We start from the raw sequence: 12,640 nt of genomic DNA on the forward strand, positions 1-12,640 counted from the left end.
CTCAGCCATGGTTTTACTAGCACCGCATCTGATGTCTTGTACGGTGTTGGGTGTGGACAGGCGAGCGTGGCTTAGGGAAAAATAAGAACACATAGGCTGGAAATTTTGGTACATAGGTCAGAAGTTTGCCATGCCTGCTTTAGACTAGGCAGGCATGTCCAAAGTCCTAATGGGGCCTGTTGGTCAATTCAATCCGGCAGTATATGTCCTGGGGTAAAATCCTTTTAAAAGCCCAGCAACTTCAATCCTAAAAAAACCTCAACTGTTTTTTTGGGGTAAACTTCAATCCTAAAAAAAGCTCAGTGACTTTGGTCGGCCCTCACGCATGTTCACTTCATCAAATCTGACCCTCTTTGAAAAAAAGTTTGCCCCCCCCCCTTCTCTAAGGCAGTGTTTCCCAACCTTGTGCCTCCAGATGTTTTTGGCCTACAACTCCCATCATCCCTAGCTAGCAAGACCAGTGGTCAGGGATGATGGGAGTTGTAGGCCAAAAACATCTGGAGGCACAAGGTTGGGAAACACTGCTCTAAGGATTCATGAAGTTGCATTCAAGAAGCTTAGTGCTCTCTTGGCATGCCTCTACTGTATCTTCTCCTCTCTTCACTACAGGAACTGCATGTTGTCCTCAGGCAGCCTGTAGTTACCCTAATACCAATGTTAAGCTGCCCGTCTTGTCCCAAAGCTGCAACTTGGCACTGCACCTCCTCTTTTAATATTTTCATTCAGGTTAACCCTGTGCCCATCTCCTCACTAAAGTCATTCAAGAGAGATGTGGGATTAAAGGATTATGATAATGGTCTTCAGGAGCACTCAAGAAGATTACAGTGGCTTCTGATAAAAGAGGGGCATCATATTAACCTTCCCCCACCTTTAAGAATTAGTAGCCTGGTGGTCATTGTATTGTGGTAATAAGGTATACCTAATTCCTTAATTTTACCTCATCTTCATAAAATGCCTAGATTTGCAGCTTGCTAACATGAATCCCCTCTGAAGTTTGTAAAACTGTTGCTGGGTTAATGAGGAAGGTCTATTTGTGTTAACTAGTATCTTAAGAACATGAAAACCCTACTGGGTCAAGCCAAAGGCCCATCTTGTCCACTATCCTGTTCTCACAGTGGCCAAACTGATGTCCATGGGAAAGCAGCAAGCAGGACCTGAGTAAAACAGCACATTCCCCACTTGTGATTCCCACCAACTGGTGTTCAGAGACACACTGCCTCTGACAGTGGAGGCAAGACATAGCCAAGAAGATTGTTTTCTTGTTGGTAGCTTATGCATTTGGTTTAACAGTTTTTGTGATGTAAGGCCTTTGGTCCTTAACTTGAAGAGTTTTAGGTATTTGTGTCCTCCAGTGGGATAGGATGTTTTAGACTTGCCCCTTATATGAATGGATGTGATTTTAGTTTTCTATTCTCTTTTGGGGGTTTTAAGTATTTGGTTTTAATGTTTATACTATTCTGTAAGTCACTTTTAGCCACTTTTTGTGAGCCCATTAGCAGACTCTGCACACACTTGAACCAATGCCATGAGTGGCTCCTCCTATCTGAACTGGACCTCAGAAGACATCCTTTTTCCAAGGCCAGGTAGTGCTTCCTGGTAATATTATTTTTAAAAAGCTGTGAGAGAGAGACAATGAATAACACACAGCTTGAAAAATTGTAAATTTTGCTAGCTTATTAAATTGGGGGTGGGATCAGACTAAATTATATTTTTTAATTCAGCTGTGCCAGAGTCAAGTCAAATATTTTCCCCCTCCCTGCTGGTTCCCAAGAAGATATTGTTTTCCTTTGCTTTGGCAGCCTGATAAAGAAATAGGCTAAACATTTTCAGATTCTTCCCTGGAAATTTTGTTATTTTAAAATTAATAATTAAGAGGGTTTTTTAATAACTTGGTTGAAGTCATGTTGCTGCCACTCTTCTCAGCGGCTGACCCCCGCAAGTCAAATTGAGCCAACCAGTCGTATCCTGTTGTAGTTGACAAATCTCTCTCCTTTTCCTTTCCTTTCCTTTCCAAGAGGTGTATTGAACCTGTGGCAGGCCTTAACACATGGCTAATGGGCTGCATCCTCCTTGATGTGGGCCTGCTTTTGACTCACTTCTTCACTAGGATGGTTTTTGCTGGCAATTGCTCCTGGGATGAGGAGTTCCTCTGGGGGTGCAACCCAACACCTCTCAAGTTAACACTTTCCCCTTATTTGGGGATGTGTGCATTTCCTATGTCTTGTAACTCATGATTTCCACTTTCAGTTTGCTTTCACTGCTTTTGTGCTTTTTTGACGTGTCCTTTTTCTTTCTTTCTTGGGGCTGGCTTTGTATAGTCTTTTGCAGGTAAATGACCACATTCCCCTGGGAGAAAATAGTGAGGTTGGGGGAAGGCACATACAGGAGGCTCAAACAGGAAATAGATGGGGGCAAGAACCAAAAATGGGCAGGAGCGCCCATCTCTTTGTCACCTCTCTCCATCCTTGTCTTTCCCCTTCCTTCATCCGCACCTCCCCTTTCACTCAGTCTGTCTATCCCTTCACATCCCCCCCATTTACATTCCTCCACACACCCTCCCTGTTTACATGCATCCTTCCTCTAATTAGGGAGAGAGAAATATCCAGAAATCACAGCACCCCTGACAAGAAACACCTGCCTGCTTGCCCTTCTCTCCCTTTCTCTCCTTGCTGTGATCCAGTGGGGCAGGAGAGAGGAAGGGCAGGGGATTGCTGGAGGCAAGCAGGCACTTCTCCTAGCGTGACAGCTCTGAGACCCCCCCCCCTCCTGCCCCTATGCTGGCCATCCTAAGAGAAACCTTTTCCATGTTCCATGTTTGCCTGCTTGCATCTCTCTCTCCTTTTCTCCTTGCAGCTGCAGCTTGATCATGGCTGGGGAAACAAGGGAGAAGAGAGTGTGGCAGGAATCGGGCACAGCCATGGGGCTGGAGGCTTGAGCACAGAGTGCAGTGACTAGAGTGCCCTGTGGAAAGTTGCTCCAGGCTGGCTGGGCCTCTGCCCTCGCCCAGGAGGGGCCTGCCTGCCTACCTGCAGTTGTCTCCCTTTCTCTGTCTGTTCTTTAGTTCAGTTTGTACTTATGCTGCTAGAGGACAGGAAGGGCAGAGGAGAGAGAAACAAGGTGGGGGGAGCGCAGGGCCAACCGGAAGCGGCTGGCAGACCTTATGGAAAGGGCCTTTGGGGGCCAGAGCTATGGCACAGGCCACCACAAACCTTTTTCATCAATGAAGGCAAGGTCAGAGCACAGGCTGGCTTAGTTGCTATTCAACCCTCACATGGATTTATTTCTTCACTACAGTTAAGCATATGCAAGGCACCTGAAAACTGTGTTTTTTTGAGCAGCTGTGATAAAGTTTAGTTTTGTTTTTAAATCTCTAGGTCCTCTTTTGAATTGTGTTTTGAAAGTCCTGGGCATTTGTCCTTCTTCATAGCCTTGAGAGCGGAAGGACTTCATTTGTTACCTTGTCCTCAATCTTTGGCCAGCCTTCTCTATTGGACCACTCCATTTCATTCTGATCTCTCTCTTTCTCTCGTCCTTTTGTCTGTATTATCTCTGTCTCTTTAATGAGAGCCTCTTTGTCTATCTGCTTCAATTAATCTCCTGGCTCGAATTTGGAGAAATGGAGAGAAATGTGCAGCTAGCTTTCCCCTACCAGTGGAGAGAGATGCATTAAAACCAGGAGAGGAATGTAGGGGAAGAAAGCCAATTAATTTGCATCCTTTCTGATTACCTTCAGTTCTGTAGCTCAGGTACAGCAGGGGACCCTCAGCAAGGCGGAAAGTGCATAATGAAGTGTGTCATAACGGCCTTAACGGGAGCAGGAGCCTCTGCCTTCCCCCTCAGACCCTTCTTAATTAGGGCTGTTTCAGTTTTAAAAGCCTGCCCTGAAGTGCAAAAGAAAATCTAATTGTGGAGCATGAGAGAGAGAGAGAGAGAGAGAGAGAGAGAGAGAGAGAGAGAGAATATATATATATATATATATACACATTGAACTGAACCTGATGGTGCAGAGGGGTTGTATGCCAGCCAACTGCCAAAGCAACTGCTGTAATTGGTATCTTTGGCCAAACCTATGGATAAATAAATAATGAATACTGAGGAGTTGGGGCATGGGAAAAGATTTAAGCAGAAAGAGTTTATTTTCTTGCCTTGGCTTCTAGTATAGTTTTCAATGTTTCTTCTACAAGGAAAAAATGAAGACAATACTATGCTCTCCATGATTTAAGGATTACTGGGCCATCGTCCCCTTGAATCAATGTACATAGACAGAGTTTTCAATTCAGCATCTTCAGGCAGAGCAGACTGTGAGTAAATCAGAACAAAATCCTATGCATGTCTGCACAGGAATAAGCTCTATTAAATTCAGTGGGACTTACTCTTAAGCCTTAAGTCCGAGGTAAATATGGAAGGAGGAAGGTTCAAATGGGATCAATGCTGATTGGATTACAAACTGGGCCTGCAGTTTTGTTTTGTTTTTTGTCTTTTAAAAAAACAAATCATAGGGAGTGTGGGAATTGATCAGAAATGTAAAGAAAGCAGAAAATGTGTTTTCTTCTCTTTTAACTTGTTTAAATGATGAGCTGGAAATGGTTTACTTTTTGTGATGGTTTTCTAAATAATTGGCAAATTAAGCCACACCAGGTAAGACTTTCAAGTGGTTAGTTGCAACGTGCTAGATTTAAGTTATAAGGGTGAATACAGATACTGATTTCTTTACAGAGAAATCTCACTATGAAGTGAGAAATTTCTGTATACCCGCCTCTGTTTTATTCTCCCCCACCCCAGTATAACCTTTATATGCAAAATAGGGGTACAAATTAGTATCTCTTCCAGTGTAAACTTAAACGGTACGTCCCCCAGCCTGTGGTTTTCAAAGTTTCTACTAGCAGGGACCCCTTCTCAACAGTGAGTTGTCTGCTGAGAAACCATAGCACATTGCTCTCTAGTCCAGAGCATATGGTGGCCATGCCTGCTGGGTCTTGTACCTTTTGCATGTGAATTAATAGCGTGATCTAGAGCATGTTGACTTACAGCTACGGATTACAGGGTTTGATCCATAACGGTGAGCGTGCTTTCTTTGGTAGCTTCACCATTACAAACTTTCTTTTTGAATGGCTCATGATGGGTTTAGAGAAGGGGAGATAATCTGTGGTCCTCCAGATGGTGTTGAACTACAGCTCCCAACATCCCTGATAATTAACTCTGCTACCTGGGAGTCATGGGAACTGGAGTACAATAGCATCTGGAAGGCCACAGGTGCCCTTTGGTGTAGAGGAATCCCAGGCTCCCGGCTCCCTGGAACATACTTTGAGAACCCTTTGTCTACACAGAACAGAGTGGGATTGAAGATCATCCAGAAAAGTTGAGGTGTTTTTTCTTTTTCTTTAGTTGTGCGTGATGATACACTGATGCGTAGTCAAAAGCCCCAGGCTGTATCATTTCCAGGCTGCCATCTATAATTTCAGGGTTTTCTTTCTCTGGATGGCTGATCCATTAAGCCATTCAATGTACTGTGGTGCCTGCTTTAAAAGGGATGGGAAACATATGGCTCTTCAGATGTTTTTTGACTCGCAGCTTCCATCATCCGCAGTCAACGATGCCAATGGTCAGGAATGATGGAAACTGTAGTTCAGCAACATCTGGAGGAGCCACCTCTGTTATAGAACTCTATGTAGCTTTTGTCAAACCTAAGCTAGGTAAAGGTACCCCTGACCGTAAGGTCCAGTTGCGGACGACTCTGGGGTTGTGCGCTAATCTTGCTCTATAGGCCGAGGGAGCCGGCATTTGTACGCAGACAGCTTCTGGGTCATGTGGCCAGAATGACTAAGCCACTTCTGGCGAACCAGAGCAGAGCACAGAAACACCGTTTACCTTCCCGCTGGAGTGGTACCTATTTATCTACTTGCACTTGACGTGCTTTTGAACTGCTAGGTTGGCAGGAGCTGGGACAGAGCAATGGGAACTCACCCCATTGCGGGGATTCAAACCGCCGACCTTCCGATTGGCAAACCCTAGGCTCTGTGGTTTAGACCACAGTGCCACCCGCGTCTCACCTAAATATGTCTAAGCTAGAGAAGAGCAAAACAGTACCAGTTTGGTATATGATACTTACAGCATCTGACTACATTTTCCACCTTTCTCTTTTCTCTGTCTGTCTGTCTGTCTGTCTGTCTCTGTACTTCTCAACAGGTTTGGCACAATGACTTGCTATACAGGGCCTTAGCAACGTGGCAAAAATTGGCTGTTTTCAAGCTGCCTCCCCCTCCCCCCTGCCCCTTTCGCTTCTGGGAGATCTGAGCTGGTTTCCCCTGCCCTGGGCATTCCTTCCCTTCTCCCACTTGCTGCGGAAGGGACAAGTCTACCATGGCTGGGGACAGACTTCCACGCAAAGTGATGGATCCCAAGAAGCTTGCCAGCCTCTTGAGGAGCGGGTCCGAAAGCATGCTGGTCATTGACAGCCGCTCCTTTGTGGAGTACAACTCATGGCATGTCCTCAGCTCCGTCAACATCTGCTGCTCCAAGCTGGTCAAGAGAAGGCTTCAGCAAGACAAAGTATCCATCACAGAGCTCATCCAGCCAGCCTCCAATATCAAGGTACTTAAGCTTGGTGCCCTTGGTCACCCTTCAGTCCTGCTGTGACTCAGTGCTCCTGTCTAGCCTCAAAGGGCAGTTGACATATGAAGCAATGCAATAAATGATCTGCTAATGCTGTTGTATTAAGTTGGGACTTAGGCTACCTAGTGGTCCTATTAGAGACCTTTTCATTTACAAATATGCAGCAGCCCAGGTTGCAGTTCAGAAGGAAGGCCAGTGCAGAACCAGCAAAGAGGAGCTTTTTAATCCTCTCCCCATGTGCTGTTTTTCTTCTGAAAGTTGCCCCCACACCAGATGCTTTTATCCTTATTGGAGAAATATGAGTATGAGTCAGAAAGGGTTAAGAAACTGCTCTCCTCCATTGCTAGTCTTCTGCTTCCGTCATGGCTGCATAATTCCCAATTCCATTGTGGTAAAAAAACCCCACACAAAATTCATACTCTAAGAGAATACTGGGATTACACAAAATGTGTAGTTCTGCCTTTAGACCAAAACTGTTTTGGACATAGTGGGGACCAAATAGAGTTAACACAAGCATAGTATTAACTAACATATAAGGCTGCACAAACACTGAGAATGCTGCTTGCAGTTCTGATTGCTACATATATTCATTGGCAATGCAAAAGTGTTTTAAGATTGGTTCTACACAAGCTCTTTTCTCTGAAAGTACCTACTTTTTTTGCTTTGCTGTATAAAAATGAAACCAGAGCGGGGAATAAGAGAAAATATAATTAACCCCTCATGAAAACAGAAAATTACAATAAGGAACAATGAAGAGAGGCTGTTCAAGGGGTGATTAGAGGGCTGTTCATCATTAATCCCCAGGATACTCAATGGTCAGCAATAAAACAGGCTGAACCTGCAAACAGGAAGTTTTTAATTAACATTGAAAAGAGACCTTTGCTGAATAGGGCTTACTATTAAGTAAACATTGTGAAAGGCTCTTGGCCGTGAAATAGCACATTGCCTGATAATATAGTGCTATTTTAGTGCTTGACTCTGTTTTAATTTTGTTTCCAGAGGATCACTAAAAAAACACACCAAACTCCACATCATTAAAAATATTTGTGTGTGGAAGAAACCTCAGAGTGTCTGTAATACAGGCAGTGTTTCCTCTATTCATTCATCGAACCTAGTTCTGTGTCTCTCTGAACTCAGTTGCCTGATGCATAATCTATCCTCAAGAGCCATGGGTTAGCAGGGATAATCCTTTGAAGTAGGATTTATGTCAATGAAAATAATTGCATGCAGAGCAAATTGTGTGCTACTTTGCCTTTTTACTAACAATTTTTGTTGTGCTATGCTGCATGGGGCTGGCATGCAGCCTCCTTCACCTTGGGTGTGAAGGGCATAAGTGCCCAACACTAAGGTTTCCTTCTGATGTAATAGAGCACACCCAGAAGGGAACTGCCTATGTCCCCCATAAGGAACACCTGATTTCACAATCAGGTGTGCAGATAGTACCCTGTGAAATGAGGCATACGTTTCCCACTGAATATCCCCATGTTCATCATAGCCAACCAGCCGTGTGGTCCAGTAGAAGAGCAGAATAGGCTGAAGCAGGCTGTGCAGCTGCACTATGAGATCTAAAAATAGCTGTAAGTGCAAGGCTTCGCCATGCTGCCCTATAGCAAAGGCAAGCTGGGATGCTTATTCATACAGCCGAGGAGGAGCCAGGTGAAAGGGTAAAGGAAGGAAATTTTATAAAAATAGGTGGTTTTGCTCCACCCAGGGAATTTAGTCTCAATGGTGCTTACCCCCAAGGAAGTACAGTGGTACCTCAGGTTAAGTACTTAATTCATTCCAGAAGTCTGTTCTTAACCTGAAACTTCTTAACCTGAAGCCCCACTTTAGCTAATGGCTAATGGGGCCTTCTGCTGCTGCTGCGCCGCCAGAGCACGATTTCTGTTCTCATCCTGAAGCAAAGTTCTTAACCTGAGGTACTATTTCTGGGTTAGCGGAGTCTGTAACCTGAAGTGTATGTAACCTGAAGCATATGTAACCCAAGGTACACTGTATACACACTTATGTGACAGCAAATCCCTCTGCATTCAGTAGGCTTTTCTCACAGGTAAGTGTGTGTTGTATTGCAGGCTTCTGGTTGCCAGCATCTTTTATATCGGTCATGCTTATTTGCCATTGGCATGCAGAAATTAAGCAGGTTAAGCTGCATGTCAGGCCGAAGAGCACAGCTAACAGCAACAACAAAGAAAGTCTGGCAACCCTTGTCAGGTATGCCTCGCTCTTTTTGACATGCTGGGTTTTAAATCCTTGCTACCAGCCTTACAAAACAGAAAAGCAAGGAGGCAAGCTTTTATCTCATGGCGTATAGACCTTGTTGCCTCCCACACAGCCTGCTGCCCTTCTTCCGAAGAGCCCAGGTACAGTCTATTCAGTTCAGCAGCCATCCTTTCACAATAGACCCTCCCCTCCGGCTCTCTATTTGTGGGTAGCCCTCAGCAGCTGGATTGCTTTTCAGTGTTTGTTCTTGCTTTCCCTTCCCCCATTTTATTATTTTGTAGCAAAGAATGGTAATTCAAGCGATTAATCAAATGCTAGGCCCAGCTGGAGCCATCTGTGGAGTCCTCATAATCTCCCTCCTCCCCTTGCATGTGTGCACACGGCTCATTGCAATTGGCTGGCAGTGACATCACCCCTGCTTGGATGTGGGGAGCGTGGAGTGTGTGAGGGGGAAAAAATACTTCTTGCCTCCAGTCTGCTTTACTGACGCTTCAAGGGAAGGTTACAGAGAATGGTTCCTGAATGGCTTTTTAAAGCACTACGAAGAACACTGGATAATATACAGCATTATCTCTTTTTGTTCTTAACTGCTTAGGGAGCTGGAGGGGTGAGGGGGTGTGTGTCTGTCACTGCTGCCGTGCTTAAAAGCTAAACACAATTCTGAGAGAGCTTCTTGACCTAGAATAACTTGCTAGCTATTCCCAAATACTGTACAGTACAGGGAAATTGACTTGCCATCTGGTAACTGTTGCAAGGAGAGCAAGAAATGAGTTAAGGAGCTGCTCTCAAATGAGACAGCTCAGAAGGCATCTGCAGACATACCTGTATTCCATGATTCTGTATTCCATGCAGGTACCACATAAGCATGGGCAGTGTCCTGAGAACCTTAGCTCTGCACTTAAAAACCCCCAAACCCCAAACAAACCTACAACAGGTTTGGAGCTCTTTTGATTACACATGATAGGCTTTCAATGTGCATGTGACCTGGTCAAAGGTATATGTTGAATTGGATTTTTAGTGATCATTGTAGAAAGGCAGAAAAAATGGTATGATAAGCTAAAGTTACACACATTTCTTCATTTAGATGCTTCATGCATGTTGAAGAACTGGTCTCTTTGGGAGTCAGATTTTGGGTTACATACGTGTAGAAGTTTGATCTTGCTTTTATTTTTTAGTGGAGGGTGGTCCAAACACCCAGACAATTAGTTGGTGATTGCGGAATGAATGCAAGCTTCTTCTCTCCCTGCTCTCCAAAGGTGAAGAGTTGGAGTAGGGGGCCTGATTTAAATCAGGACCACTGTGCAAAACAACACCTCTCCTATACCTCATGCCAGTGCCCTGATCCAGATTGGGCCTCCCAAAGCTGCCATTTATTTTAAAATATCCATTCACACAATTGCTAACTGTGTGGTGGCTATCTCATCTATAGAATTTGGCCCTAAATCTTCTCGCCAGAAATTATTTTTGCCAGTTAAAATTTTTAATTAGATGGTTTAAGAAAAAATAAGTTGAGTTGAAAGGCATTTTTTTTAATTTAAAAATATTTCTGTTTTTGCTTTATGGTTTGGTTTTCAAATGCTGCAGTTTACAGGTTTTGATTTCATATAACTACTAAAATAGCAAATATGAATATCTATAGGGGAAAGAACTGGAGTTAAAATGCAACAGTAAAGGAACTTGGGGGAATTTTCATGGTGACTTTCACAGGAACAAAACATTGATTCAAATGATGTAATCAAAAACTTGCACAGGTCTTTTGTATTCATCATGCTAGATTTCTCAATGTAAATAATAGTACTGCATCTGTTGTATTGTTGATCATCATGTGTAGATATGCATATACAGTGTTTGATTCGTAGATAAATTCTGCAGCCTGAACAAACTATCCCAATCTGACAAATTTGCTTATTTTGCTTATTCTTGCATAATTTACTCTGCTTCAGAGACTCTTAGCCCTATCCTTTCTGAATCCTTTTTAAAGCTGTCTGGCAGTCATCATATCATGTGAGAGCAACATTTACAAAGTAATTATACATCATATGAAAAAAATATTCAATGGAATACCCACCATTGCTTTCAATGGGAGTCAGTCAAGATACCTGAAACCTGTGCCTAAATTCCATTGATTTCAACAAAAGGGCATTAACGAGAAGGTACATTGAAGATGTAAATCATGTATCAGCAGCAAGTTCCTAGCTATATGTGTTTGGTGATCTGTTGAAAGTGGTGTGAGCAATTTTGCATGGTTGGGGTTTGGGGGGGGGGTTTGCAAGATTTGGAGAAGAGGTGACAGCAAAGGAAGAATGCCTTGTGAGATTTTGGGTGCTAGTTAATTGTCTCTCTTGGGAAATGAGGCAATTCCAGGTGGAGATTTCTGCTATAGGATTTGTTTATTTTGTCACATTCCAGCAAAGGCGAATACATTGAGCTATCCATGTATGTTGTTCTTGCAATGAATCTCTGAGGTGGGTTAGGCTGAGAGTGGCAAGACTTACCAAGTGAACTTCATTCTTCAAGAGCTTGAGAAAGGGATTTGAACCCAGGTCTCTCTAGTCTCACATTAAACACTATATACATTACATCTGATTTAGGCACTGTATCCTTCTGTCAAGGACATAGCAACTCTGTCTAAAAGGAAGCAATCCTGGCCCTGTAACAACATATTGTTTGCATATTTGCTCTGATGTAAGTGTCATTGTATTCAATGGGGTCTACTGACTTGTATGTCTGCATAGAATTATACAATTAATAAAACATATTATGTAGGACTCTGTTAACACACCACATTATTCACAGTAGTATGACCAGTTTTGAAACCCCGTGAAGGGGTGAGCTTCCGTTGTTCGGTCCCAGCTTCTGCCAAGCTAGCAGTTCGATAGCACATCAAAGTGCAAGTAGATAAATAGGTACCGCTCCAGCGGGAAGGAAAACGGCGTTTCCGTGTGCTGCTCTGGTTTGCCAGAAGCGGCTTAGTCATGCTGGCCACATGACCCGGAAGCTGTCTGCGGACGAACTCCAGCTCCCCTGGCCTATAGAGTGAGATGAGCTGCCAACCCCGGAGTCATCCATGACTGGACCTAAGGGTCAGGGGTACCTTTACCTTTACCTTTTTATGGCCAGTTTACTGTCAACTTACAGTCAGTGTGTTGTATAGTGGTTAAAATAGGACTTGGGAGACCAGGGTTCAAGTTGTTACCTGGCCATGAAGCTCACTGGGTGACCTTGGTTCAGTCACTGTCTTTCAGCCTAGCCTACCTCACAGGGCTGTTGTGAGTAGAAACTAGGGGAGAATACCATGTATGCCACCTTGAGCCCCTTGGAGTAAAGGTGGGATATAAATTTAAGTGACATAAATAAATAAACTTCACATGCACAGAACAGGATTCTGTGCCAAAGTGACCCAGGTTCAGTTGTAAAAAAAAAAATTGAATTCTGCAGCAGCAATAAATTATGCATATCTAGCAAATTTGCATGCACTGCTTGTTTTCCATGTTCTGCTGCTTCTGGTCATGAGCATAGACTAGGAGCTGTGCAGGATAGCGAAGCTTTACCTCCTGATGGCTAGAAATGCCATGCAGCAGCTCTCTGGCTCTCCTATGCTGGCCTCCTGAACCTGGCCATACCCTCACCATCACCCTGCTGTCCACACATAGTGGCCAAAGATCAAAAGAGAGGAGCCTGCTCTACACACATAGGCACCCCACCTCCATGATCTAGAACCCTGTGCTATCAGGGTTCTAAGTCCACCAGGGAGCCCCCATGCATAGAGTAGGCCCCTTTCCTGAGACCTTACCCTCAGCGCATGGAC

At 44.0% G+C, this 12,640-nt stretch overlaps 1 protein-coding gene across 2 annotated transcripts in view; it reads left to right on the forward strand.

Annotated features, from left to right (window-relative positions):
- The window catches only part of DUSP8 (dual specificity phosphatase 8), an 81,237-nt gene that overhangs the window by 13,761 nt on the left and 54,836 nt on the right, over positions 1-12,640 (forward strand). Inside the window, exons 1-2 of one of the 2 annotated variants that reach the window (XM_083720630.1) lie at positions 3,980-4,301; positions 6,187-6,591. In XM_083720630.1, the coding sequence (XP_083576756.1) occupies positions 6,361-6,591 (231 nt within the window). In that variant the 5' untranslated portion in view covers positions 3,980-4,301; positions 6,187-6,360. Of the gene's footprint in view, positions 1-3,979; positions 4,302-6,186; positions 6,592-12,640 lie in introns of those variants that run through there. The other variant, XM_083720629.1, reaches the window with a different exon arrangement.

This window comes from Podarcis gaigeae (assembly GCF_964106915.1).
Source record: "Podarcis gaigeae genome assembly, chromosome: 1".
Taxonomy (NCBI): Eukaryota; Metazoa; Chordata; class Lepidosauria; order Squamata; family Lacertidae; genus Podarcis; species Podarcis gaigeae.